At 40.0% G+C, this 27,107-nt stretch overlaps 1 protein-coding gene and 1 long non-coding RNA gene across 8 annotated transcripts; one reads left to right on the forward strand and one right to left on the reverse strand.

Annotated features, from left to right (window-relative positions):
* Positions 1 to 1,617: 1,617 nt before the first annotated feature.
* LOC121077599 lies at positions 1,618 to 14,828 on the reverse strand. 2 transcript variants are annotated; one of them, XR_005824191.1, is made up of 3 exons: positions 11,749 to 14,828; positions 8,240 to 8,303; positions 1,618 to 2,562 (listed from the first exon to the last, which is right to left on the reverse strand). It is a non-coding gene; the product is annotated as an uncharacterized LOC121077599 (long non-coding RNA). The 2 variants fall into 2 exon arrangements; XR_005824190.1 differs by lacking the exon at positions 11,749 to 14,828 and adding an exon at positions 10,797 to 11,043.
* On the forward strand, positions 11,113 to 25,573 carry MOSPD1 (motile sperm domain containing 1). 6 transcript variants are annotated; one of them, XM_040572942.1, is made up of 7 exons: positions 11,113 to 11,268; positions 16,402 to 16,659; positions 16,841 to 16,916; positions 20,159 to 20,388; positions 22,310 to 22,471; positions 23,057 to 23,160; positions 24,906 to 25,573. In XM_040572942.1, the coding sequence occupies exons 2-6, from the start codon at positions 16,506 to 16,508 to the stop codon at positions 23,134 to 23,136; spliced, it is 702 nt and encodes a 233-aa protein (XP_040428876.1). In that variant the 5' UTR covers positions 11,113 to 11,268; positions 16,402 to 16,505; the 3' UTR covers positions 23,137 to 23,160; positions 24,906 to 25,573. The 6 variants fall into 6 exon arrangements, with proteins under 6 accessions (XP_040428876.1, XP_040428881.1, XP_040428879.1 ...); XM_040572945.1 differs by having other exon boundaries at positions 11,123 to 11,268; positions 20,159 to 20,385; XM_040572944.1 differs by lacking the exon at positions 11,113 to 11,268 and adding an exon at positions 11,569 to 11,850.
* The last annotated feature ends 1,534 nt before the right edge of the window (positions 25,574 to 27,107 follow it).

Raw genomic sequence — 27,107 nt, forward strand, 5'->3', positions numbered from 1 at the left:
TGCTCTGACAGTGATATCCACCACTGAGCATATTATTTTCCAAATGTGGCACAAGTTGCAACACACAGTACTCCAGCATGAAGAAGAGCAGTCCCTGGGCCTGAAGAGAGCAGGACAGCACCTGTAGCTATGTGGGTTGTGGCTCCTGCGAGGAATGCTGCTATGGCTGGGGCATTCCTCATTAATTAAATACAGTCCCTAGGCTGCCAGCCAATTATCCCTATAACCCTCCCGTGGCTATGTTTGAAAACCTATGGTCAAACAAAGGATACATGGAGAGCTTAGAAGGTAAGTAAACTCAAATTTAAAGTCTTGCTGCGTACCAGATAAAATGATAATATTTTTCTTACTCATTTACTATTTTCAAAACACAACCAGCAAAGGGTATCTGTTATCAAGCTGAACTCTTACTTCCTGTCTCACAAAGCTGCAGCTCACTTGCAGAGACTCAGAAGGCCATCCCCTGGCCCTCTGCATCCAGGCTCTGGTACCAGCACACCCACAGGACACCAGCAGCTGGTGATGTGGCAAGCAGGGAGGGCAGTAAAACAAGGTAGGGCGGTGCTACAGCAACCTTACGGAAAACTGCTGTGCTCAGTGCAAGTCTAACATAAACTCTTGCAGTCGGCGCACCCCTTTGCCGAAGTACAAAATGAGAATCTTATCTTTTTCAAAGCTTTTCTTGAAACACTATACGGAGCTGTCTGTGTACAAGCATTATATTCAGCTGTTCCTTTTCCCAGTAGATAGTCAAAAGAGTGCTATCTAATTTCATAGACCAGGGCTACGCTATGGCTTCTGTCTCAAAATGGAATTTTCCCCTAACTTCATTAAAATGAAAGAAGTCCATCTAAGAAATGAGACTGAGGTTAATGAATGACTTACAAGCTTTAGGTTTTTTGCTAGCTGTTCTTTCCTACCGAGATTTATTTTTTCATCATAGCCTAATCATTAATTTCACATAGGTATACAACATACACATGCTCAACTGGCAGCTGGCAGTGGCCACATCTTGACTCCTGCCAAAATCCACTTATGGGGATCTAAACAGGCTCAGTAAAAATCCTCACTTTGTGACTGCTGTCCAACCAAGAAAGCAGGCAGAAACAATTCTGTCACAGCCAGGTCTTTCCACAGACCCTGCTTTCATGTTAATTTTTATTTATTGGCACAGAGGAGTTTCCTGCATCATGGGCTGGAAATTGCCTCTGTTGCACTTCCAAAAGACATCGAAGGATTTCGGTATCAGTCACTGTGTCAGGCAGGCCATAAACCAAATTTTAACAGACAATAGCCAAAAAAATCCTGAATCATGAACTAGCATGACAGAAACTCAGTCCTCCCTCTGAAAACACTACTGTTTATTGCTGCCTAGGTCGATGAAACTATAAGCGAACTGCTTTAGCAAACCCCATAAATTTACATGTGTCAATACTCTGCATTGTTATTTCTGAAGATATCTGAAAAACGATTAAGATCAAAAGCAGGTGAGCCTCAAATACAGTAGCTGAACAAAAACTCAGTGGTCTGTGTGGCATCGAGGCTAACCTGTGGCTTCTCCAACAGATTCCCATGCTATTTGAATTTTGGATGGGGGAAATAAACATGACAATTTTCAGGGATCTCCGTGGAGAAAGTGTAAGAATTTTTGGTTTCAAGGTCTAGGGACTATTTTCTACTCCCTCAAGAGGACCAGACCTTTATCCAGTGGCTCGAGCCATGCCAGATGTCCACCCCAAAATCCTGGAAAAATGTCAAACACCTAGCCTGGCTTTGACAGGGTCCAGTTAAATCCCATTATGGGCAGACTGGAAGAAGCTCTCTGGATGAGCTCAGATTTGGTCTGGGATTTTAACAAAGTGAAACTCTTCTGCCCAACCATAGTTACAGGCATGTCATAGAGCTCTAGTAACAAATTACTAATTTGTGTGAAAGTCAAACCTTCTGTATCTTATCAAAAACAAAAGAGGCGAACATAAATGACCAGCAAGATTGAGAATCAATGATGCTTTCGTATTACTTGTGTTCTTGCCAATAATTTGGCTTAGTGACAAATATTAATCCCAACTGTTAATAGTCATGTAAACTAACTCACATCCAATGTGCTTCAAATGGTTTAAGTGTTTTATTCTCATTCACTGAGGGAGAAATTAAAGTCAAATTAGTGTGAGTCAAAGGCATTTTTGTGACTGAAAATCACAGTTGACTGCTGTGTGCCTCATTTTCTTCACCAGTAAAGAAGGCATAATTTTGACTATTGGTTATGTTTGATTTTTTTCAGAACTTTTACACTTACTGCCTTTTTAATTTGAATTAAGTGACAATTGCAGTCTGGTCTTAAATGACTTATGCAGGGCCATACATTGAGTATAAGGAAGAAATGAGAACAGAACCTCTATTTCCTTACTTATAAATCATGAGCTTTAACCACTCTTCAGTGCTGCCTCCCTTACTGAAATAAGAAACCATAAATGCAGGCAGTTCCAGTTTTCAGATTATATGATCCCAGCCTTCCTCTTTTGTTGTTGCTCATTCATCCTTTTTATGTAACTGTTCCCTTAGCTGTGAAAAAAACATAAAGGTCAACTTGACACTGAACTGTATCATTTGGAAGAATTATCAAAATTGTGGAAAAAGCTTAACAGATTGTCACCCATTCTCTTGATTTTGGGGAGACAAGATGTTTTAACATTATTCTAAACACAATTGCTCCAGTGAACTACATTCAAAACACTTTTGCTATCAAATTTTCTGCCTACGATTGTGTGTGCTACAGGGGGAAGCTGTAGATAAATGGCAGAGCCTTGCTAATAATTGTACATAGGGCAAAAGTAGGGTCAGATAGCAGTGCTGTTGTATTCAATAACTTCAATGGATCCACTTTATATCTCGCCTTGCTATAATTTCAGTGGTATTACTTTATTGACTTTTATGCTAATATAATCCAAAATATCCCCACTTGTAGACTGTTTCTCCTAGTCAAAAATTTCTTAAGAGTATAGTAAAACTACATTGAATGTATCAGTATTACTACAAAAAGTACAAAGAAACTAAAATAGAAGGCATACCAAGGATACACCAAGTGCTGTATCTATGTTGTCTGTATTGAACTGTGCTGTTAGCACTGTATTTGGGAAAGGAGCAACCCAAATGCTGCACTACACCAGAAGTTTTATGAGGATCTGTGCATCAGTTATGCTAAAAACACCTTTCTCATCATAAGCCCACTTTTACTGTAATTAAATGCTTCAAGAAAACAGTAACTTTGTCAAAAAATCATTTTAGGGGAACAGCAAAAATTCTGAGACAGCCTGGTGTCATTTCAATATTTTCCCTTCAAAATAATTTTTCAGTACTGGACCATGCAGCATAGTGCCTACAAATATTACAGGGCAATACATCATATTACAGTACAATAGAGACTAAATTAAAACAGAAGTTTCAATCTATCCATAACGCACATATTTTCTGAAAGTTTCAGTTTCGCTGCAAATAACAAACTAAATTTCACAAAACTCGTAAGAGAGATCTCTTCTTCCAGTATTCATCACGGAATTTCCTGTTTTTCCATTTCCCTGTGCTGAGCCGGGAGTTGGGTGGGTGCAGTCCTGCAAGGAGAACATGGCAGAAAGACTGCTTGTGGGCTCGCTGCGATGGAAGACATTTGCAGTTCAGGCGAGAGCTCAAGTCACCTAATTTTCACCACGCTCGCTCTCGAGCTGGCACGCTCTCGTCCTTCTCAGCTGCCGCCAGCGTGCTCACCGGGCAAAACTGAGGAGGAGGTGAAAAGCAGCATGTGGCAACGCCAGGCTGCGCGGCTGCAGCGGGAGAGCTGCCGAGGCCTCAGCTCTGCAGTGGCACAGCGGGCAGTTCCCACAGCAACCCGCAGCTCCCGGCCGCCTCTGCGCAGGCAGCACCGAGCTGGCAGGCTGCTGCTGAGCATGTCGGAAATTCTGCAAGAAAGGTTACCAACTTCAAACAGACGGAGATTACGCTCCAACAGGGTTGCAGCTAGTCCTAATGTGGCCAACCTCTGCCTCCCCACAAAAAAAAACAACACCTCGGTGCAGAACCGTCCCCTACGTTGCGCTCAAACTGTGCAGACGCTGCAGGTCCGTGATTAAACCCCAGGGTACACCGCAATTCTCCTGCCACTCCCAGCGGGGACATGGGAGCTTTGCTGCTTTGCAAGCTTTTCCTTGTCCCCACTGACATTTGTATGCGTTTCCAAAAGGTTATTCTATCTGAGTGGCAGCTGGTCATCACACACATACACAAATTAAATTAATTTAATACCAGATTTTGTTATGTTTGCATTTCAGAATAAACATAATTCTGCACCAGAACAACAAGCAATGTGAAATGAGATTTACAAATGTGCTGGTACAAGCTTGCACATGAGCCAGTTGCAGATGATTGATATGATGACTGACACTATAATTTAGCTTTTTATGCAGCTTAAATGAGCACTCAATTCTGTACCCTTTAATCACAAGGTGGCATTTCATCTCACAAGTAGTCAGCTTTAGTTCAATAAAAGAAAGAGTGCCCAACAGGAATAGGCAAAGTAGGATGAGGCCTCAAAAAAAAAAAAAAAAAAAAACAGATCAAAAGCATTATTTGAAAAATGAAATATTAATATGGGCAAGGCTTCCAACTAAATGTTTCCTTTGGTATTTGCTCAAGTGAATGTTATACCTCTAGTGGCAGTAGAAGTGAATTACTTAGTATAATGACTGGAAAATTCGGACTACAGTTAAGTAGTTTCTACATCTTGGATATAGGTATGTACATACAAAAACGTACGTCATTTTTGAAAAATGAAATCTTAAATCCCCGTGTCGGTAATTCACACAGCTCAGAGCCTGACAGTCAAGCAAGAGACATGAGTAGGCCTTTCCAAGTTAAATACTGTAATTTGTCCAAATAAAATGACAGAACACAGACTCACACCCTATTTGGATGTGTCTATGGCTTCTGCTTAAGTTACCAGATATGTCCATTACCTACTCTCAAAAGAAAGTTTGTTATAAAAATGCTAATGTACAGTTTGTCCCTTCAGGCACAGGGGAGGGAAAACTGGACGCTACAGTAGTGCTGGAAGACACATTACACTTGAGAGGAAGGCGTAAGGCAAGACTGGTTTACACTGTGACAGTGCCGGGAGTCTGTCTGTGGACACCTATCTCCTCCCAAATCCAGCTGTGTTGACACAAGAGTCCTCCCCCAGTCTGCCCAGGGGCTTGTGAGCATTGCCCTGCAACAGGTTACCACCCCTCTGATCCGGATATACTCGTTCTAACACTCCCTAACCTATTTCAGTGAATATCAGCTGGGCCAACAAACCCTTATTACTTCAAATGTTAGGCCACGGTTGCACAGACATTTTTTCTTCCCTGCAAAGCAAGCTCCAGCTATTTCTACTCCCCAGTCTTTGGCTATGGTTTTCAACCTCTGCATCTCCTCCACCCACCCACCCACCTCCCCCCTTGTTCTATGCACTATTTCCTGGATTTTTATAAACTTAAATTGCTTTTTTTTGGTTTGTTTTTACTTTGTTTTGTTTTGAAGTTGGATTCGCCCCACACCCCTGATTCACTTACCTAAATGTTAAGGTCTGTGCTGACACAATGGAGGAGATGGCAAGTGGCTGGAAAAAATGGCCATAGGGTTCCTAAGTCAAATTTGTCTCCAGAAGAAATGTTTGGAGAACCATGGCCTGATACCCTACAATCCCCCTCTGAATTTGTCCTCTGGAAACTACATGACTTGTTTTACAATCACCTCATTTACAATCTCAATCTCTTATTAGCATCATGCTCTCCAGATCCACCACTCAATCTGATCTCCACAAAGTTTTTTCCTGGCCTGGGCCTTCACCTAAGTAATTCAGGATGTGGCTATTGCTGAATTGTACCCTCCCATACACAGTTCAGAATATGTCAAAGGCAGCTTGCTTCTAATGCCTTGGAGTCAAAGGAATCACAGTAATACCAGATGGAGAAATAACCTCTAACCACTGTGTATGTAATCCAAGTACTGGTAGTACCTATGCTGATGGTGTCACGTTCAAGTCAGTGCCTGTAGATTATCTACACTGTAAACTCCTCAATTATTGGAGGCAGTAAAGCCCAAATCCAAAGCTTTTTGAATTTCCAGGTCAGAGATCAACTCTGGCCCACATGCCTCCCAGATTTCTATTTTCTGCAATGTGTTTGCAAAGTACCAAAGGCTGCACAAAGAAAATCTGCTAGCAGCAATAACACTTGCTTGTTCTCAGCTCCTAGTTTTTTGAAAATCCTTTGTCTTTGTCCTGCTGACCATAATAAGGAACGAGTACAACAGGAAGGACAAGTGGCTTCCAGAGTAATTCCCAGCAGAACTCCATGAAGGAGCAGGTCTTGGCGCCATGCTCAAGAAACAGAGCATGCGATGTAAAGAGTCCTTCAGAAAGGAGGCAGGATCAGAAAGAGAAGGACAAATGGTACTTGTGGTCAACTTTTAAAGTCAAATCTAAACATAGGTATTGGCTAGCAAAGTAGCAAAGCCCTCAGTAAGGCTGCCCTGTCTCCCCTATACAGCTGCACAAAGACTTAATAATTTGCACATGTAGAACGCTTGAGCAGCAGAGGTGCAAAATGGATTGTACTGAGTGAAGCCTTTAATAAGATTTTGATAACAATCATTTTTATGTTAATCTCCAAAGAGTTTGCTTTTGTAACATTTAACTGATAAGCATATAATCTAGTTTTAATTTAATCTCTGCAGGTGTTTCCCAATGGTAAATGTTAAATTTTTATTGCTTCCTTAGGCAGTAATAATAGGGAAAATCACTGTGAGGCTCCTACTTGTCCATTTGTATGCAGATAGCATCATATTTTATAATAGCTGTAAATGTGTCAGGCTGACCTCTTACTTTTGAGATGACATTATTAATAAGTGTCAAAACTGAAGTAAACATGTTTGGAAGGAAAATGAAATAGAGATGTTATTAGAGGTCTAATGAAGCAACCGTTAACTGCCTATTTCCGAGAGATGTGTGCGCACATCCTCGAAAGAAGCGGAGACCATGCTGAGTTTGCAGCTTTTCGATAAGGAGGACAATGAAGATTCTCAGCAGGGTCCTACAGACAACGCAGAAATAGATCCTACACTTCATAAAGATGATGACTGTCTATAAAACTCTAAACGTTTGCTCTCTCTGAGGTTTCTAAATGATTATAAATACTGTGATGTCTAAGACCCAATTATGGCTTCTTTTATACAGCTTCACGGAACAAAGCATATGTCAAGAACTCCTACATGAATAACCATAAGCCCAGACACAAAGTAGAAAGAAGTGAACCCTGATACCTGTCTGAAGTACAATACAAGTATACTTTGTGCAAAATTCACTCAGTATAAGACGTGAGCCAGACAAATGAATGCTTAGATCTCACACTGGCCTTATTCTCAAGAAATGAGCGTGCGTGAAACCTGCCCTTGGTTAGTATTTTAAACTGAGCTATGCTTTAGGCTATACTTTTCCAAATCATTTTATCTGTTCTGTAGCAAATATGGCTTTCTGGCATGCTGTACTCACCATAGGCATGTCTCAGGGGCCATTAGTAGGGGCACAGAGCTAAGGTAAAGGACTTCTAAGCTGGAACTGGCTTGCTTCCAGACAGTCTGGAGCATGGGCAGTGAGAGCTCTGAGTTGTCTTTACTCTCTTGTATAGACACGTCCTGAAAGGGATTACACTTTAACAGAGGTTTAGATATTTCCTCAATGGTACTTAGATATCTGGCTCCCAAGGTCCACATTATTAGTCATAAAAACAAACAGTCTAACCCCTGACACAAAAAAATACATGCTAGTACGTTGAAGTCCCAAGTGACGTAAAATGGGAATGCAACATGCTGCCACTGGGGGGTGGAAATTTGAAAAGTTGCCACAGAAGCAAGTCAAAAAACAAACCACAAGTTTTAATAGGTGAATTAAAGGCAAGAGAACTGCTTAGACAGTTAGGCTGAACAATTCTTGCTTCTGTTGTAAATCAGAACATGTACGCTGTTTTAAGGTGGTAGGTTGAATGCAGTATTTTCTTTCTTTGATAGTCTTTTAAAAGGAAGAAATCTTTTATGAAGTTTTGTTTGTTTTAATAAACAGGTATTAATTATAAAAAAAATATCATTTTCTACAGAAAGACAAGATAAAAACATAACATGGGTGTGAATGGAAATAATACAGATACGTCACCTCATTTCCTGAGGTTATCTGAAAGGCGAAGTGGATTTTCACTGCTGTGCCATGGCGAAGGCAACTGTCAAGAAAAACAAAATTCACAGGGATTATATCAATTATTTCAAAAACAGAGGTATTACAGTTTGCTTGGAGGAAGCACGATCCTTTAAAAACAAAACAAAACTATTAATTATTAAGAATTAAATGTATTACAAGCTATGGGTAAGACAAAGATACATAAAATGTGCTGCACTCCTGTCTGCACACCAGTTCTTTTCCTATCAGACTTTGTAAAAATACAATTTATTTTGTGTAACTGCTTCAGACTGAGAATTCATTAAAGGAGGCCCCCTCATAAACTGTATTCAGTGAGCCTGTCCAACTGCACCACTGAAACACATTTGCCAGTGTTACAGGCATACCGGACTAGCAGTAAATACAATTATCTTTCTGTCATGACAGATAAGGTAGAGTTTTTGCTACACAAGTGTGAAAACTACAGGAATCAGGCATAATGCTGTGTTTCTCACAACTTTAGAAAATCTTCTCCTCGATAAATGAGTTGAGAATCTCCCATATAAAGTATTTAAACAGATGGATAATCACCACAGCAACCAAAAACACTTCCACAGAAGTCATTTAGGAGCATTCTGCATTTGCAGACTCCAGTCTCAGGTTTCTGGCTGCAAGTAGGCCATATTTTATGTAACGGAAGGCTAGCCAATGTTTTTAGGTAACTCACAGTGGTTTCCACGGTAGGTAAAAAATTAAGAGGGCCAAACATAAGCTACAGAAATGGAATCTTTTTACTCCTCAGATTAAGCTTAAAGTGACCTGACAAGCTTGTCGCAGATTCTCTACTGCATCTTATGTCTCTATGCCTTTGGATCTGTATTTCTGATTTCCTCCTCATCCACATTTTTTTCTTCTCTTTTCCCCACCTTACCAACATTGTCACAAGGACTGCAACCTCAGCCTGCCTCTGATCCCAGAAATAATTATTCAGGCAAAATAAAGTAATGTGAGGAGAAAGCAAAATAAATAATAACCTAATGATAAAGAGAACTTCCCACACATCTGAGATAATTCTAGTTACTGCCACGCATGGCAGTAGTCTCCATCTTTCACATGTCAGATGAGCAGTCTACCACAGCACATGGCCTATGGGCACAGCTGTATACTCCTTTCAGTATTTTTTTCATCCATCTGAAGTACTGGGTGTTGCTGGCAAGGCAGCGACGAGAGCGTCAGGACTGTACCAATCCAGGCGTTGTGCATGCTCCACGCCAAGAAGCTCAGCATCAGCGAGTTTATCAAGCAGCTCTGTAACATTTTTGCATATGTCAGTGCTGGTGAAATAGTGATGGCACATGCATCCCTTTAATAATGCCCAGTATGGGGCACAATCTCTCTCAAGGGCCCTTTATTGCAAAATTGTCAATGATGTGGAGTTTGTGCTGATGCATCAGGCACAAGAAACCAGGACAGAAGAACATGGCTGCTACTCAGATATATACAATAGTTTCCACATTTAACTGGAGTCAACACAGGGCTTTTAAAATACTCAAATAAGCTAGAAACAAACCACCGTGATAGGTGGGTGGAAAAGAAAGGAGTCCAGCGTGATTCCTGATTTTCAACAAGTGGTCAGTAAATGTGAACATTATTTTATGTGTGAGATAAAAAAAGCGAGAAACCAAAGCTGAGTCCTAGGAAACTTACAAATGGAGATCTAAATGTACTCTTACAGATTCTGAACTTTCTTTGTAAATGAGCTGGACAAACTGGAAAATATCAATTTGGCTAACTAATGTGCTTCTCAGTCTAGCCATTTTAAATTATGGTGGTTTTTTTTTTTTTTTTTCTAATTTGATCATTTTGTTTATTATTGATTTGAATATCTCTGAAGCGTGTTTATGTCTGCTACACTAGGAGCCTTTCCTGAGACAGGTTTCCAAAATCAGCAACACCCTTTTAATACTCAGTAAAAGCATTGTAATTTTCTAAATGTATCCTGAAGACTCAAGTCTGCAAGTCCATTTGAAAACAGGAATTCCAGTTTATTTCTAAACATACAGAAATACAACTATTAGCCAATTGAAACTTGTCAAGAAACAAACAAATTACCAGTTTTCACTGCACAGATTTTCAGAAACTCTGACAGGATTTCTAATTCCTCTATATTTTAACTGTAGTATTGAGTAATTTGTAGCCATAAAACTAAAACTGCTCATGAGCTACCAGCAACGGTAAGACCTTCAGAGGGAAGTATTTGGAAAAAGATCAGTGCTAACACACATATCTTGGCTAAGTTGCAAAATGAGTAACTTTGTTAAGCATCTTCCATGATTTTAAATAGACAAAAAATATGTTACTTCCTGTCCTGGATTGTTTCATGATGATATTGTGAAATACTAATGGCTGCTGTGTTTGTTTCACTGCTGGGTAAAGTCTGGTAATGGGTAAAAAGGTTTTGCAATCCTGCTGGCTGCAAGGCTTAATATAAATCTTAATTATTCACCTGGCTTAAAAAATAATAATAATAAAAAAAAAATTGCGGTGTTAATCTTACAGCTGGAAACGATCTTATGTGGTGAGTGTAGGGCTGCATTTTTTGCGTTATACAATGCTTAAAAGCCCATGACAGAATAAGGCAGCAGTGAGGGCACCGGAGGGCTGAGGGACACTTCGGGGACGGCGTCAGGCCGCACAAGTCATGAGGAGAAATGGATTATTTTTAAGATAACAGCCTTCCCTACGAGGGAAAATCCGGGCCGGCTGCACCCCGTCCCCAAGCGTGCTGCCGAGGGGCCGGGCAGCCCCCGAAGGCCCAGCCCGGGGCCGTGCCGGTGCCCCGACCATGGCGGCGGGGCGGGGCGAGGCGCGGCGCCGTCTCGCGATGGCTGCGGCGGGAGGCAGGCGGCCGCCATCCCGGCCCCATCCCGGCAGCCATAGCGACGACGCTACCGGCGGGGACGGGAGCAGCCGGGGGGGGCCGGACAAAGGGGGCGCCGCCAGGAGCCCGCACCCAGCGGCCCCGAGGGGTGAGTGCGGGCCGGGGGTGATGTGGGAGAGCGAGCACCACCCCCCCCCAGCCACCCTCTTCCTTGCCCTGCCCGGCCCCGTCAGGCCGAGCCTCCCCGCCGCGCCGCTCCCCTCAGCAGGGCCGCGAGGAGCGGCCGGGCCGGGCCGGGCCGGGCCGTCCCCGGGCCGGGGGCTGAGGCGGGGCCGGGGCTGGGCTGAAGGTGCCCCGGGGTGTCGCTGGGGCCGAGCAGGGCCGGCCGGGGGCCGGCTGCTTATCGCCGCCGTCAGGGCAGGGCAGGGCAGGGCGCCGGCTGCGGAGAGAGGCCGTTAGAGCGCAGCGGGAGCCCGCACCGCTGCTGCTCCTCGCCGGGTAACGAAGGGGGTGAAGCGAGCGGGGGCAGCCGGCCTCGTTTCTCTGCCTTCCGTAGGTGCGCCGCAGGAGTCCAAGCGGGCTGTCTTGCTTCCCGTGCTGCCCTTAAGGAGTGTTTTCCTCAGCTAACCTGGCGTCCTGGCGTGTGAGCTGAGTGTTTGAACGTGGTCTGAGACAGGGAGAGCGACCGCGTAGCGCTAATGGACACAGTACATGTTTAAGAAACGGTTTGGTACGTTAAACACAGCCTGAAAGGGAGAAAATGCAGAGTAGAGCAGATGTGCCCTTGAAAGTCTTCCATAGGATTCTTCTGATAGGATGGATTGGAAACAATGCACAGCTGTTAGTCCAGATTTCCCTGGTTTCGCATGCCTCTACAACCGTACTGCAGTAACATTTATGTTATTGTCACCTTTTCAGCATCTGAAAAAAAATAAAGGGAAAAAATAATGCAGACCTAATGAGCTTTGCTGTTAGTATCAGCATGATTTATGCATGTTGTAGTCATCCGTTCTAATAGGTAACGCTCTGGGACTACTTCATTTTACAGCATCCTGAAGACAGTTACCAATTACATTTCTCATCGCCCTGTAAGGAGGTGGACAGTAGTGTACTTCATCCGAGGCCTTGCAGAGTCTCAGAGTGGTTCTGCCAGTTTGAATGTGACTATCCGCCTACTTAAATACTTTGCAGAATGTGTGCCTTCATAGATGAGCAAATTGAGGTGAGGTTAACCAACTGCTCAAGGTCATAGAGTCAGTGACGGAGCTAGCAATAATGGAACCCAGCCGACCTGACTGCTGGGGCCGTGCTCGAATCATTGGATGACTCTCCCAAATAATTGCAGGTAGTTTAAACATCGGATTGCGTAAGTGTATTATGAGGCCTTCAAAAACTTTTGGAGAAACAAAATGTTAATAGATCTGCTTCAGATCATATGCTCTATTTGCGTGTAGCTTAAAGGTAAGATAATTGCTCTGCTTGGCATAGGGCGGAATTTTGAAGAAGACTTCATGGCTTATTTTGTAAATATGTGCTCAAAAGGCATACGTACCTCAGTCATGAATTTATTGAGTTTATGCAGTGTAGAAAGGCTTTTTGTGTGGATTCAGAGGGTAGATTATGAGATAGAACAAACATAGATTAAACTGTAATTACACATTTTTAATAAGAGAATGTGGAGACTGACTGTAAAGAGGTTACCTTCTGAATAAAGTGTTTACCAGATGATATTCTGTCAAGTTATTTGACAGAAATAACTATCTATACACATATATATATATATATATGTATGTATACATACATATGTACTGGGAAGCCATGGTGATGACGCTGTTGGAAGTTAAAGTGGAAAAAAAATTTCCCCACTTGATTTATTTGTTCAGCAGATACTTGTTAAATAAAAACAAATCAGAGCTGGTGTTATTTCTGAACCTAAAGAGAAGTTACGTTTCACTTCATGGTGTTTTTTTTTTCTGTCAGGTTAAATTTATGAAGAAAGGGATTTCACAGGAAATGCTGGCAGATCTTGTGCTATTGTGACACAAGCATTATATATTTAGTAACTTCAGGGAGGAAAAGGGAGAAAAGATCCTTACTGAGCTGAAGAAAATATCAGTGGAAACGGTTTGTCTGTGCTTCAAAGAGTGTTGGAAAGCAATCTGGCATTATTCAGGTGTTACACTTCAGCCCCTGTCCTGTAATGAGCATTGCATTTGACAGATTACTGCAGCTGCGTGGAATTTCATTGGTGGTACTAGAAGTCCATGTGCACAGATGGTCACAGATTAAGACCACAGGTCTCAGTTTTGTAAAGAATTGTTTGTGCTTCCCTTTAAGTTCTGAAGTAATTATGGTGACCACTGACTGTACAAAAGAATCTGCTGCTTGCAGTGCACCCCGAGAACAGTGATGGACAAGTTTCTTTTAAATGAACTGGCTGGCGTGCCAAAGGCAGCCAGCTGTGTAGCTTTATTCTGAACATTTTTGAGGAGTGCTTCTTTGGGTTTGAACTACGTAAAGAAGTTCTGGTTACAGACGTTCTCTGTAAAAAAATCTTTACAGCTTCTTCTTGATGAGTGCTGTGTGAAAGATGTGCTATTGCTAATACTAAATCATCAAATCTCCCCAGTGTCTGTACAAGTTATAATGCAGTCTTTGGGAAGAATATTTTACTGACATTACTTGGCGAGGTACCCCAGCAAGGTGACTTCTAAGCCAAAATAATTCTCTCAAAAAGGATGTTTGTTGCTTGCTTAGAAACCTAGAAATTTATATCCTGAACGACACTGCTGTGTCAGCAAATGTATCCACCGTAAACCTGGGTTTGCCAGGTTTTACTTCTGCCAGTTTGGAGTGGCGACTTCTTGTCCAGCCAAGTTAAATAAGAAAAGGAAGCAATAATGGGATATATTCTCTTAAGATTGGTGGCTTTCAGCCTACAAGTTTGTGGATTCCTGGGAGGTTTGTGCACTGTGTTATCAATGGATATGTGAGAAAAACAAGGCTGCTGGTAGGCTTACTGATCCGCTGTTCCGCTAACATGATTTGTGGGGTTTTGGACACCTGAACTCTTGCTGTTGGCTGAACTGAAGAAACTAGAGTTGTGGTGTAATACCAGGAATCAGAATGAAACCTGTGCAATGTTAAAAAAACAAACAAACAAACAAAAAGAAACACTAAAGATCAAAATTGCATTAATGATTACAAATAACTGTCTGTATTTGATTAAATCTAGTCATGTTAGAATATCTAGTAGTAGTTTGATATTGGTTGTGCAGTAGTTTAAAACACTTGTTAGGGGAAAAAAAAGTTAATTTCAGAAGATGGCCTATATTTCTGTTATATAGCATTTATGCAGCATGAGAACCAGTGGTTCTTCCATGTGCTTACTGTATATTGCATTGAGCTAATTCCAGTAAATTTTTTTTTTTCTTCTGCCTATGAGAAAGAAGAAATGATTTTGTGTGCCTATGATTTGGCAGCTTTTTTCATGTTACATCTTCATATAGTCTTCATATATTTGAATGGAACAGTGAATCTCACTTTGCAACAGTACGTAAAATTGTTCAATAAATAATACTTACAATTGCTGCACGAAGTGATTTTAGAGTTCGTTAATTCTTCTGAAACAAAACAGATTTACCAAAATTCCAAAAGCACTGTAGAACTCAAATGGCTACTTACGGATCTATTTCTTTTTCTAGACCCTTCTTAATATGGTAGCAGAACATCAACTTGGAACACTATCATTGGGGATTTGTTTTCAGAATATTATTAGTAGCGTTTCAGTGAAGTGGAAATAAACCTCTGCTCTGAAAAGAAGCTGGATCTGGGGGAAGGACTTTCCAGTAAGAACCATAAATTTAAGTTCTCCAAGGATGAGTCTTTATTTTAAAAAATAAAGAAATTGAGAAGCTTAGTTTGTGAATAAGAATCACAACCTGTAAGTCTGAAGATATGACAGGGACTACTAAAATAGTCTAGGTAATGTTCTAGTAAACAACTAAATTTGTGTCATGTTTCAAGTATGAAGCATGTATCTGGTGTTTGGCAGCATGAACAGCATGATATTTACAATGTGACAAATAAGCATTTATTTTTTGTTTGTTCTTAATGCTAAGGCGATTCGCTGCTAGAAATCTCAAAAACTAAATGTGTTATGTTGCAACGAGATCAGATTATTAGTCTGGAGAACAGTTTAAATGGATGTTTTATAAAGCTTCATTGGAAGTGGAAGTTATAGCTAATAAGTCAGTGGGAACTTTGTTCTTCTGATGTTTTCTACAGTAGAATAAAGTTAAGCCTCAAATGACACCTTTAGTTAGGTAACTAACCTATAGGAGGTACAGTAAAATGTGACACTCTTGCGGAAAATATATATGTAGCTATTTCACTTGGTTTTGTCTGTAGTTTGTAAAGTCAATGACATGCACGCTGAGGAATCTGGCCTTAATTTTATTTTATGAATTGCATTTGGGATTGTTGCTTGATCAGGTCATAGGTTCTGGTTTTAGTTCTGGAATGCCACTCAAAATAAAACAAAACTGTGGGGATGGTAGAAGCGGAATTATGGTGGTTATGCTTTGTTTAGAGACAGTGGTGGTAGAAAACATTTCTTGTTTTTTAACCCAGTAGTAAATCCGAAGTCTATTTGGTGTTAATCATCCCAGTTATTTTTCAGTTCATTGCCAGTAACTACCATGCAAGCATAACAAGACCTGAGCTTAAACAAAGCATGAAGATGTTCCCCATTCCTTTGTTCTGAATCTGTAGGGTTTGACATACCTCAGTGCCTATGCGAGCAGATACCTAAGTCGCTATGCCTCATCCAGGAACGTTCTGAGTAGGTCACCACTGCAGTGAGATTCTTGCCCAAATGGTGACTGCTGCTGCCTTACACCTCTGTGTTTCCTCATTTCTGCTCTTTTCTCAACTGTTAGTTAGCCAAGGCAAGAATGGCATTTATTTTTTTGTTGTTTGGTTTGTGTTGCAAATGTTTGTCCATTATAAGCAACCCTAGTCATAGACTGGGACCCCAGAATCTGTTATACACTGAAGAAGTGCTTATCCGTTTATTTTATAGCAGTTTGTTAAATAGATATACATCTGATTCTTTTTTTTTTTAATATTTCCATGTTTTTAACGAATTTAAGTATAGGTAGATACATAACCAAGCATCAAGTTTTTTATTTTTACACATTTGTTGTCTGTCTCAGTTTAGTATAGATTCATGGAAATAATCTTGTTTTTTTTTCCCCTTTTTTTCCCTTTTTTCCTTCAGAATTGCCAAAATGCTTTGGAATTCTTAAACGATTCAAAAACTGAAGTCCCCGAAGATACAAAAATCATAAGAACACAAGAAGCAGCAAGGAGGATTCAGTGCCAATGCAGCAACAAAGAAGACAACCAGAGTTAGTGGAAGGAAATCTTCCTGTTTTTGTTTTTCCTACAGAACTTATATTTTATGCAGATGACCAGTCAACACACAAGCAGGTGTTGACTCTATATAACCCCTATGAGTTTGCCTTAAAATTCAAAGGTGGGTTTCTTAGGTTAAGTTCTACTTAAGGATTAGTTGGTGATCTTGAAAAGTCCAGTTTTATTTCATGTAACATTATATTTGTGGCAAAACCAAACTTGTGTCTTTACATATATCTGTTGATGAAATTAATGAGGTAATAATTCATGACTTGTTACCACTACTGTTCTTTTCTTTGCAGTTCTTTGTACAAGTCCAAATAAATATGTGGTGGCTGATGCTGCTGGTACAGTGAAGCCTCAGTGCTGTGTTGATATGTAAGTAAAAGTGTTTTTGTTTTTTCCTAATAGTAGGATATTTGAATACCTTAATTTCTTTTATTATTTTAAGAGGTAGTAAGTGACAGCATGCATAGTATAAATTAAATTCTATAAATACTATGTTTTCCTAATCTCTTGTATTCTTTTGGCCACCCCATCTTTGCTATCCTTTTACTGTAGGACAGAAGTAACAATTTGCAGATGCTCCCTTCTTTAATTTTGTCTTTAAGCATAAATAAAATGCTAGTAAATGCATCCTGTAGTATACTGTTTCAACCATCAGTGAGAGTAATACGAGCCTCCTGTGGGTACTTTTTGTGTTACTTCTAACAAGAAAACCAAGACCCCCAGGGTTGGGATTTCTTTGTGAGAAATATTTGTTTGCAGATTTGCAAAATGAAAATGTATGAAGTTCTACTGAACACACTTTCCTGGGACATATTTAATAAAGGTACTTTTACCTACCTTTCACCCTGACCACCTCTCTTGTTCTTTCTTCCTCTGTTCTCCTCTTCCCTCCCCTTTACTTGCTTCTCCATTCAGGTCCCAACCCAGTAACAGAGGGAAGATGAACCCTGGCTAAGTTACCACAATATTGTGTAGGGCCTGTAGGCTGCTATAATTCAAAGTGGAGGAAGCAGTAGTTATATAAGCTAGAATAGCCCAACTTCTTTCATCATCTATTTGCCATGTTATTTCTGTGCTGATGTATAGGTACAGCTGAAGAAAGGATGACGTGCCTGAAAGAGTAGACTGAGCTTTCTGACTAGAAATTTGTCAACTGTAAAACACCAGGAACCTCTGGTCAATTAATGTCCATAAACAAAAACCCCGCTATTGAATGATTTGTCTTTTGTCAAATAAATAATAATGTGCTTGGGGAATGGCTCTTTCCTGTAGGCTGGTTTCCTTAGGTGTGATTCGGAAAATTCCAAGGACTCACCAGATAGAAAGGGTATTTAAAATATGGAACTAAAAAGTTTAAATGGGCAGGGGCAATAATCCTAAAAATGGAACAAAGTTAATATACCAACGTGTCTGTCTGTAAACTACTCTAGTCTTCAGTAGACACACAATCTTGATGACATTTGATCATCTTAAATGTCTTCTATTAAATAAAGAAAAATAAGGTGTATCCATGTTTCCAAGGCAGTTTTTGTGTGGCAGGAAACCCATCTCATTCCGTTGGTTGTTGTCTAAGGGCAGTGTTTACTTCCAAGATATGAGCAGTACTATGTAAGTATGGCCATTTGCCAGATAAACAGATATTCTACAGAGCTTCCAATTATGCAATGGTCTCTAAAAAGAAACAGGAGAATGTATCTGTTTATAAGGGTCTGCAGAAAACATCTCTTTGCTTGGCAGCAGATGCATGTTCTCATAGCACAGTGTTACATAAAGATTCTGTTTAGGTTAATTGGTACTATGATACTAAGAGGAGAGAAAAAATTAAGAAGGAAGTCTCAAAGAAATGGAGCTGAATCTGCTGTTCTGATATGCTCAGAGTTGGATGAATTAGGATTATCAGGGGAAAAAGCCTTTTTGTTTCAGTGAAGGCAGTTGCCCAGCCAACACTCAGCTTCCTGAAAGCCTGTCATAAGCACACTTTTAGCTTCTGAAGTGATGTAATACCACAAACATTCCCGTACCTTTCTAGCTTAGGATGACGTAGTTTCTGTTTCCTTGTTAAATAGACTGTTCAAACCAGATATCAAGCGTTAGCACTTTCTCTGTGATCGTAGATCGCTTCAGGTGATACAACTCCTTTAACTTAAGTCTGAAACAAGAATCTATTTTTTGCGGCATTTTAATCACGTATGTTATCACAGAGATTTTTTTGAAACAATTTTAAGAGCGCTATCCTATATTACTAAGGAGAAAATCACTTTTTCCCCTCAGGAGATGGCAACCTTCTTGAAGTCACATCACGTACAAATAGGTATTTTTTCCAGGTTAGCTATTATTATCTTAGAAATTTAGAATAGCTTTTCACAAAAAAAAAAAAAAAAAAAAGTCCTCCACTTTGGAAAAACACTTAAAATCTGTATTAACCCTTAAGAGCTGATACGACTTAAAAACTTGCATGTTCTAGTTTTTTAGTGCTAAATATGGATTTTCATAGTGAATCATAAATGCAGAGAGGAGGCAGGTGAGCAGAACAGTGTGCAGACTTCTGTGTTGACTTTGATCAGTGTTATTTTAAAACTGCCTTTTCTAGGCCCTGCATGATTTTTTTTCCCATGAAATAATGTAAAACTAGAAGCAATTAACAACTACCAGCCTGCCTTACTATCGAAGCCATCTTGGTCAACCTGTTCAAAACAGGTTCAGAGTGGTTGCCGGACAGTATAAAAGTTGATAAATGAAAACACAGACTCCAGGTATGACTCAGTGTGTGCCTACACTGCAGTCTATGTTGTGATTGCAGCTTGGGTAGATAAACCTGGCCTAGCTCTTGCTAGCTAGTGAAGTATCTACGGCATTTCAGTGCTGCAAAATATTCTCAAGGTAGCTACTAGATTGATGAACCAGGCTCTAACAGCTCTACTGTCTGTCTCTGTATCCAAACATGCTTACTGAAACACAGGTGAGAAAAGTTTATGTAGATACATAGCTGTAATTCTGACTGCAGTTAGATGCTCTAAATCAGTGGGTTTCTGATTTTGAAAATCCCTTTACAGCTAGCTCTCATCCACAGAGACAATGAGTGTAGCATCTGGGAAAGTATAATTTTAAAGCTTCAAGCCTGCTTTCCTCAAAAAGCTAGACTTTTGCCATCACCTTGTCTGTCCAAGGGTTCAGCAGTCCTACTTTTCTTTTCTTCCTTGTCCGCCCCAGCTCCCCTTATACCTTCTAGAAATCACTTGCCAGCATCAAACAGTTCTGCTAAAAGAGGAAGCATCCTTCAAATAATGAATGTTTCATGAAGATTGGCAGATAGGTGCCAGATTGAGGCAAAGGTGTGTTCTTAGATAAAGAATTAAGTATTCTTTTTGGCTAGCCAATTGCAGTGTCTGTTTAGGAACCAGAATACCTTGTCATAGCGCAATGAATGTAGGGAGGGGAGAGAGAAGGCAAGACCAAATCTTCAAGAACATTGTGTGCTGGAGGATGGAATGAGGATCTGAATTGGGGGAGGGGAGAAAGGGGAAATGTTGGGATTGTAGGACGTAATTCCACAGGAGACATAGACTAGACAAACTAGTTCCTCTGTTTGAAAATGTTGTTTTCCTCTGCAGTGTGATTCGTCACAGAGATGTTCGGGCTGCTCACTACGGTGTGATAGATAAATTTCGTCTGCAAGTGTCTGAGCAGAGCCAGAGGAAAGCACTAGGGAGGAAGGAGATTATTGCTACTCTACTTCCATCTGCAAAGGAACCACCACAACAAAAGGAAGAGGAGGAAAAGCGAATAAAAGAACACCTGGCTGAAAGTGTCTTTTTTGAGCAGACTTTGTGTCAACCAGGTAGTTGAAATCTTTTACCCCTCCTGTCCTCTGAGTCAATTTGGAATAGCTCAAGTGACTAGAAAGACTAGATGAAAATAAACTTCAAAAAAAAAAATCAGTCTTACAAATAAATAAAGAATTAATCACTGAGGGATGATAGCACTCAAGAACCAAACTATGGCAGTACTGCTTGTGCTGTCTTGATTAATCATGACTTTTTTCTGCCCCGAGTTTCGTTATTGTACCTTGGAGAGTACCCTCTATATTCTTCTGGTGCAGCAGCTCTGGTACTGCCAATGGGAATTTATCTGCAAAAGGATCAGTTACTTTTTTCCTTGGTCTCTTTCAGAACACTTGCCCCTTCTGATTTTGTTCCAAACCTTTAATCCTCCATTTCCTGATGAGCAGGAAATACTGCCAAAACATCTTCTAAAGTGCTCCTTGTTTTGTGCTGTCTCCTTTGTCTGAAAAGTACAAAAAATCAAAATTGCTAGCTGGGAATGCCTCATTTTGTATATGAGGAAGTAAATCAACAGTCTTGGGCAAAGCCTGGACCAAAACGCTAAATCGAAGTAGTAGGGAGAGAGATAAAAATTTTTACTGGAAATGAATCTGATTGGATTCTTGACTTGACAGTCTACTGATTTATAGTGTAATCTTGTTGCTGCTTTCTTTTTCATGACAAGAACAAAAATAATTTCCAGAAAATGGATTAACTTGCTTGAGAATGTTCCTCCTGTTATAAAACAGTTTCAGCATTTATACATAGTTTGTTGGCTGGTGAAATACCTTACGCTAAAAAAATCCTCAAGATGGATAGTAGGAGGATACGTGGTTAAACTAAACCTACAAGTTCTCAGGGCTCACAGAACAAAATGTTACTATGACAGTTGTTCCAGTACAGAGGGTTTTAACCATCCTGAACAATCTGATACTGGTCTTAATCCAAATGCTATTTCACTGCTTTAAAACTTTGTTAGCTAAATTATATTGCTTGCTTACAGAAAAATAATAAACAGAGCAAGTAGAGTCTTTGCATATAACCTGCAACCTAGAAATAATAGATCAGTAGAATTAAAATGGGACACATACTGCTAGTCACTGTGAGGATAGAAAACTTTGATAAAACACTTGCTAATTTCTAATGGGTCTGAACAATTTGGTTAGAAATATTCAACTAACACATTAACAGCTCTTTAAAAAAACAACTATACAGTGTGTCTTTGAGTAGGTTCCAGCTACTAATCTGCGGCACAGTAAAGAGCGCGAAGGACAATTTAGTCTATAGTTTGCATTTCCTTGTTCAAGTGATATTAGACTGCCATGGCAGTTCACTCTCTCAGTTTCTACAGCAACTTTGAAATGCTGCTCATCTGTGGCACATAAGCTTGTTCTGGCAGGTGCAGCCCTTGAATCCTCCTCTAAAAGAAATAAGAGAAACTCCTCTGGCCGAACAGTTTGTGATCTTGCTGGAGCCAAGTTTTGTTCTGGAGGTGTAAGCAGAGTTATCTGCCTGTGCACCTCCTCTAGGTGTTCTTTCCCAATTGACCATTAATCGCTGAGGGAACATATCAGTGTCAGGAGTCAGGATGCATGGTGAAACCTCCAGCATTGCTGAAACATCTAACTGTCATGAGTGTGTGTGTATATATAGCTACTGAGCCTGGCAGGCTCTGTTCCTCCAGAAGGGAGGGGTTTGGAAAGTCATGTGGAAACAAGTTCCAGCATCAGCTTTGGAACGTGGAGCAGCCTTCTTCACTGCAAAATGCAGAAGGCATAGGAAAGTGGCTTTAAGAGTTGTTTTCCATCCCCTCCAAACTCCAGAGGGAAAAAGAAAATTTTGAGATAGTGCAGCTCTGATGTACTGCAAACACTTCTGCAGAATATTTAACACTTACACTGGGTAGATACTCCTTACCAGCGGTACTATTTTGTGTTTCAGAAAACAGAACTGCCTCGTCGGGACCTAGTTTACTAACAGTCTTCCTGGGAATAGTGTGTATTGCAGCACTAATGCTACCTACATTGGGGGAAATGGAATCCCTGGTGCCTCTCTACCTCCATTTAAGTGTGAATCAAAAGTTAGTTGCTGCTTATGTTTTAGGTGAGTATTTTGGATTTTGTTAAGTATTTTATTGCAACTTCTGTGATTCAAGAAACTTCTCCTGTGTTTGTCAGTGGCTTCAGGAAACTTAATGGAGACAAAGCACCGCATCCGTTTTCTGTTGCATCCCCACTTATATTTTAAGTTACAGCCATAGTGATATCAGGGGAAAGTGGTAATTGTAACTATTTTAGACCAGATTTTACTCAATATTATACAGGCCCCTACACGCTGATTTTACCTTCATTTGGTGACTGGCCAAATTACTAATACCTATAATCATCTGCCAACAAAATTGAATGGAATGTGCTGTTGTTTCTTTCTCTTGTATTGAAATAGTTACTCTACTGCAGAACCTAGAACTCTTCTGATTTTATTTCTCTCTCCAACTCAGATGAGCTGTTCTGAAAGGCTCCATTCACTACCCTCTTGATAAGCAGTTAAAATGTTTAGAAATAAATTGTTATAAACACTTGCTAGGAGATCACTGCCATCCACAGCTCTTCCAGATCGCTAACTTCCTCCTAAATTACCAAGCATAGATAAGTTGCACATTTAATTTGACTTTTTCTATAACTATTTCAGATTTGAAGAGCAGTCACACTAAGCTCAGTTCTCCTGTCCCACTACGTGGCAGAAATGAGGATTTAAAGGAAAGGAGCTAGGCAGCTTCAAACTGGTAGCTAGAGGTGAGATAGCGATGAGAAATTATGCAAATTCGTGGTGGTTAATGCGCACACTCAGTTTAATGACTGACTTCTGAGAGTCAGTCTGCTGAAAAGGTTTTAAAACTCACCCGTTGCTAACCAGAAGCCTACATCGCTATCTGAGCTGATGGTAATGTATTTTCAGATTAGGATCTTGCAGTAATCCTTGCTTTATTTTTACCTCTAGCTTTGAAAAAACATTCCAATTTCTGCTGTTGCTAACTATAGTATTAAACCATTTGCAACAACTTACCTGCTTATAGATGCATTATGAAGTCCCTGTGCATCTTGATCCTTCGGGAGCAGTGCTCTTAATACTCAGGAAGCGTTGTGTATAGCACGCTTGCTCATCTAGAACACAAGTTGATTGCCCTTAAGAAGATGAAACTACTTTCTTCCACAATGAAGTACAATTGGATTGTTTAGCATTTAATTGAAAAAGGAGGTTTATGCCGTGACAACTGGGCCATGTGACATTTGAGAATTTGCTTTACAGAAATGAGTTAAACCCTTTCTTTCCTGAAAATGCGTACACACATGGTACAGGCTGTCCTGTAGCACCTTCCAGAAGCCTGTTACTTCGGCAGTGATTCAGATAATCCAAATTAGGGCCTGCAGCAGTACTGGTGGTAGTGATTGCCGAAGGTAGTGCAGACCTTAACAAACAGCTGAACTATAGTTCCTCTTTAATGGATAAAATGCTTATCTAATGGAAGGCAGTGTTACAGCTCTGTTCTATCATACTTTTATCTTTAATGTCTTTATAAAGTTAAATCAGTATGTAGTGGCAGGATAACAAAATACTCTCAGCAATTTCTTTGTCTGTAGTGAGATCTCTAGACTTTAGCTAAGATCTCTGCTGTGAAGAGCTATTATACTAACATCTTCCAAGCCTGAAAGAAAATAAGATGGCCTAGGAACTGATGAATTACTATTTTGATGTTACATGAGGGTGGGATTCCAGGAGCCCTAATGTTTTTCCATATGCCTCTTTACTTTGTACTATATAAACTTATGGATAAGAACTTGCAGACTTGTACTTTTTTCCCCTGTATCAGCACGTAATTAAAGTGAACTCTTCAGTGTGGCGTGAGTAGTTTATTAACCCTGTATTTTTTTGCTTTCATCCCTGGAGCTTCTGCTTCTTCTTTTTATTTTTTTTTTTTACCTCCGTCAGAGCAATTCCTCTTTTCCTTCTCCTTTTAAAGGTCACAACAAAGTCTGCAGAAAGCTCCCTATGCAGACTGATCAAAGACTAGTTTTAGGCAACGATGTTATTGTCCACAGAGCAGAATAAAAAATGGCTTGGAGCTTTCAGCTAATCTGTCTTACTGATGATTCGGCATTTAAATTACACTACCCCTAGCTAGCCCACATCAAAACTGGGGGTTTGTGTGCTAGCGTTATACTTAGCCAAGTCAAAATCTCAGTATTAAGATTTCCAGCTGTGAGTTTGATAATTGTTTGGAGTGGTTATAGCTTCTTTGAAGTTTAGTTATTAGATAGCGCTTGAGTGTAAGTTTATACACTAATTTTTATCTACATCAAAATTTGGAGCAACACTTCTGGTATTTAAGCGATGGATGTATATAAATTCATTCTGCTTGCACATATGCATTTTTACCCTTTTTTTTTCTTGGCCAGTGACAGGATAACTGTCTTATCTCTATTTTGAATGTTTTATTCAGTGAAATTAAAACGTCTAGTTCTTAATTCTTGTCTTTCAGGTCTCATCACCATGGTTATTTTGAGAACATGAGCAATGACTTAATAGGATGTCAAACACCTTACTGTATATTCACATCATGAATGTGGACTGCCTTTTATTCCCATTTGGCTCATCAAGATGCTAGCAAAACCGTTCAGTGATTTAAGATACCTTCAGAAGTGTAATATATTTTAACTATGTATAATAAATGAAAGACTCAAAGCACTTTTAGGTGCTTCTGTAACAGACAGCTATGAAATGTTCAGTGATACCTGTGAAAATAATTTGAAAAACTTTTATATTTACACCTACTGTAAAAAATCCTTATTAAAGCAACATTTGTTATTTTTAGTCTATGTTCACATTAGTGTGTGATCACTATAAAAGCAAACTGTCTTATGTAAAACATTTATTTGGTTTGTGGTTGTACATGCTGAGGCTGGTGCCTAACACTTCTGTATACATACCAGAAGAAGGGTGAGAGTCGTGGCTAATCATTGAAGAAAATGAAAAAATTCATCAGTGAAACTATGAAATAAACCATTAAATTTAGGTGAAGAAGTAATTCTCAAATTCCTTACTTCATCATTACAAATATATCACTGAGTGCTCATTTTCATACCTGGGGAAATAATTTCTTCAACAACTGTCTTGTATCACAATTGTAGACAATAAAAACAAGTTCTGTAATCAGATCCTTTCATTTCTTAGGGATGCGTGCGACATGTGCACTAAGTGGCAGTAACAGAAGTTAAAGGGACCCTGCACACTACTACAAAACTCAGCATTCTTTTCTACTTTAGAGACCAAACTAAGTATAGCAGCGAGGGCATTTGTCCACACTTTCCCACCACCATCCCTTACAGCTAAGGCAGAAGATGGCTTTTGTAGCAGGAACTCCTGCTCAAAGTTGTTTTATATTCTAAGTGAACAGTTCGGGTTCATGTAACAAGTATTTCCCTTCATTTAACATTTCATTGTAGAGCTGTTTTAAAATCTTATTTCTGCAAATCTGACTCCTACTGAGGACCCATTATTGCTGTATTTGGCTCATACACACAAATCTTTATAAGTCTATAAAAAAACGTTTTTGAAATTAAGCCTTCCCACTGTCTGGGTGTTGTGTGTCACTTCTCTGTTTATGCATGGAAGCACAAAGAAACCATGCACGACTGCTTAGTTTAAACTTTTTTATTATTATTATTTATCACTATTTTTTTCTTACATATAATGCACTAAGTCTTTAAAGGGCAATAAAAATGTTACTTTAACTTGATTCCCAGAAGACCTGGGGTTGTGTCATCTATCGGCATCAGATGATAAAGAGACAGTCAAACATTAACATTTCAAAAAAAAAAAGTGTTATTAACTGGTTTGAGAACTCGGTGTTCCAGGGTCCATGCTACAGACAATGCTCTCTTCCAGTTACAAACACAGATCTGGTTTGGGTCAAAGTGTTTTCCTGCCACCATAGAGCTGCCTTCTTGTAGTTTTGCTTTTGTTCTTAAGTATCTACACTGTTAATTCTGAGTTTCATGAGGTGGTTTAGCCGCCTCTTCCTGAACAGATTTTAGGGAGATAAAACTGACTTACTAGCCTGGCTGTAATGTATTAATACATGTACGTTTGTCTGTGGGCAACAGGAGCAGGACTCAATTCAGCCAGTCCTAAATGCCTTTTTCCCATGTCCCTGAAGTGCCAGTCGCAGGCCAGCGCTTGTCAAGCACGTGCAGAAGTACAGAAGAGAGAACTCCCCCCACCCAGAATCCCAGAGTCGTCATAACCGCGTCTCGACACCAGCAGCATTCTCACTCCTGGACAGTGCACACACGGGACTTCAAAAGTGAGACCACAGGACAACGGAGACCTGTATTGCCAGTGTGCTTTTTCAAGGAGGTTAAAGAGAAGCGATTGGTTTCAAAAAAAAAAAACCACCTTGACCAAAGAAATCAGTAACAAAGAGTTATCAGCAACTAAAAAAAACTAAAACAGTGGAACATTTCTTTTTCAAGGTCAAGCAAGGAGCAATACACAGATAAAAATTAAATGCACGGTGTAACTTAGCAGCTGTAGCTAAAACTGGTGCTTGGGCAGCATGAGCGTGAAAAAGTGTGAATTTGTCTTTTCTGTTTCAGAGAGATTACAGAGCACTGCCGAATCACAAATTTATTCCAGCATTGGAAAAACAAGACCTGAGAACAGCTTCAGTTCACAAGGGTAA

The sequence above is a fragment of the Cygnus olor genome, chromosome 13, assembly GCF_009769625.2.
Source record: "Cygnus olor isolate bCygOlo1 chromosome 13, bCygOlo1.pri.v2, whole genome shotgun sequence".
Classification (NCBI taxonomy): Eukaryota; Metazoa; Chordata; class Aves; order Anseriformes; family Anatidae; genus Cygnus; species Cygnus olor.

Coding starts and splice junctions, on each gene's coding strand:
- MOSPD1 (XM_040572942.1), top strand. CDS start 16,506: ATGCAGCAACAAAGAAGACAACCAGAGTTAGTGGAAGGAAATCTTCCT. Junction 16,660..16,840: donor GTTTGCCTTAAAATTCAAAG/GTGGGTTTCTTA, acceptor TTTTCTTTGCAG/TTCTTTGTACAAGTCCAAAT. Junction 16,917..20,158: donor CCTCAGTGCTGTGTTGATAT/GTAAGTAAAAGT, acceptor TTTCCTCTGCAG/TGTGATTCGTCACAGAGATG.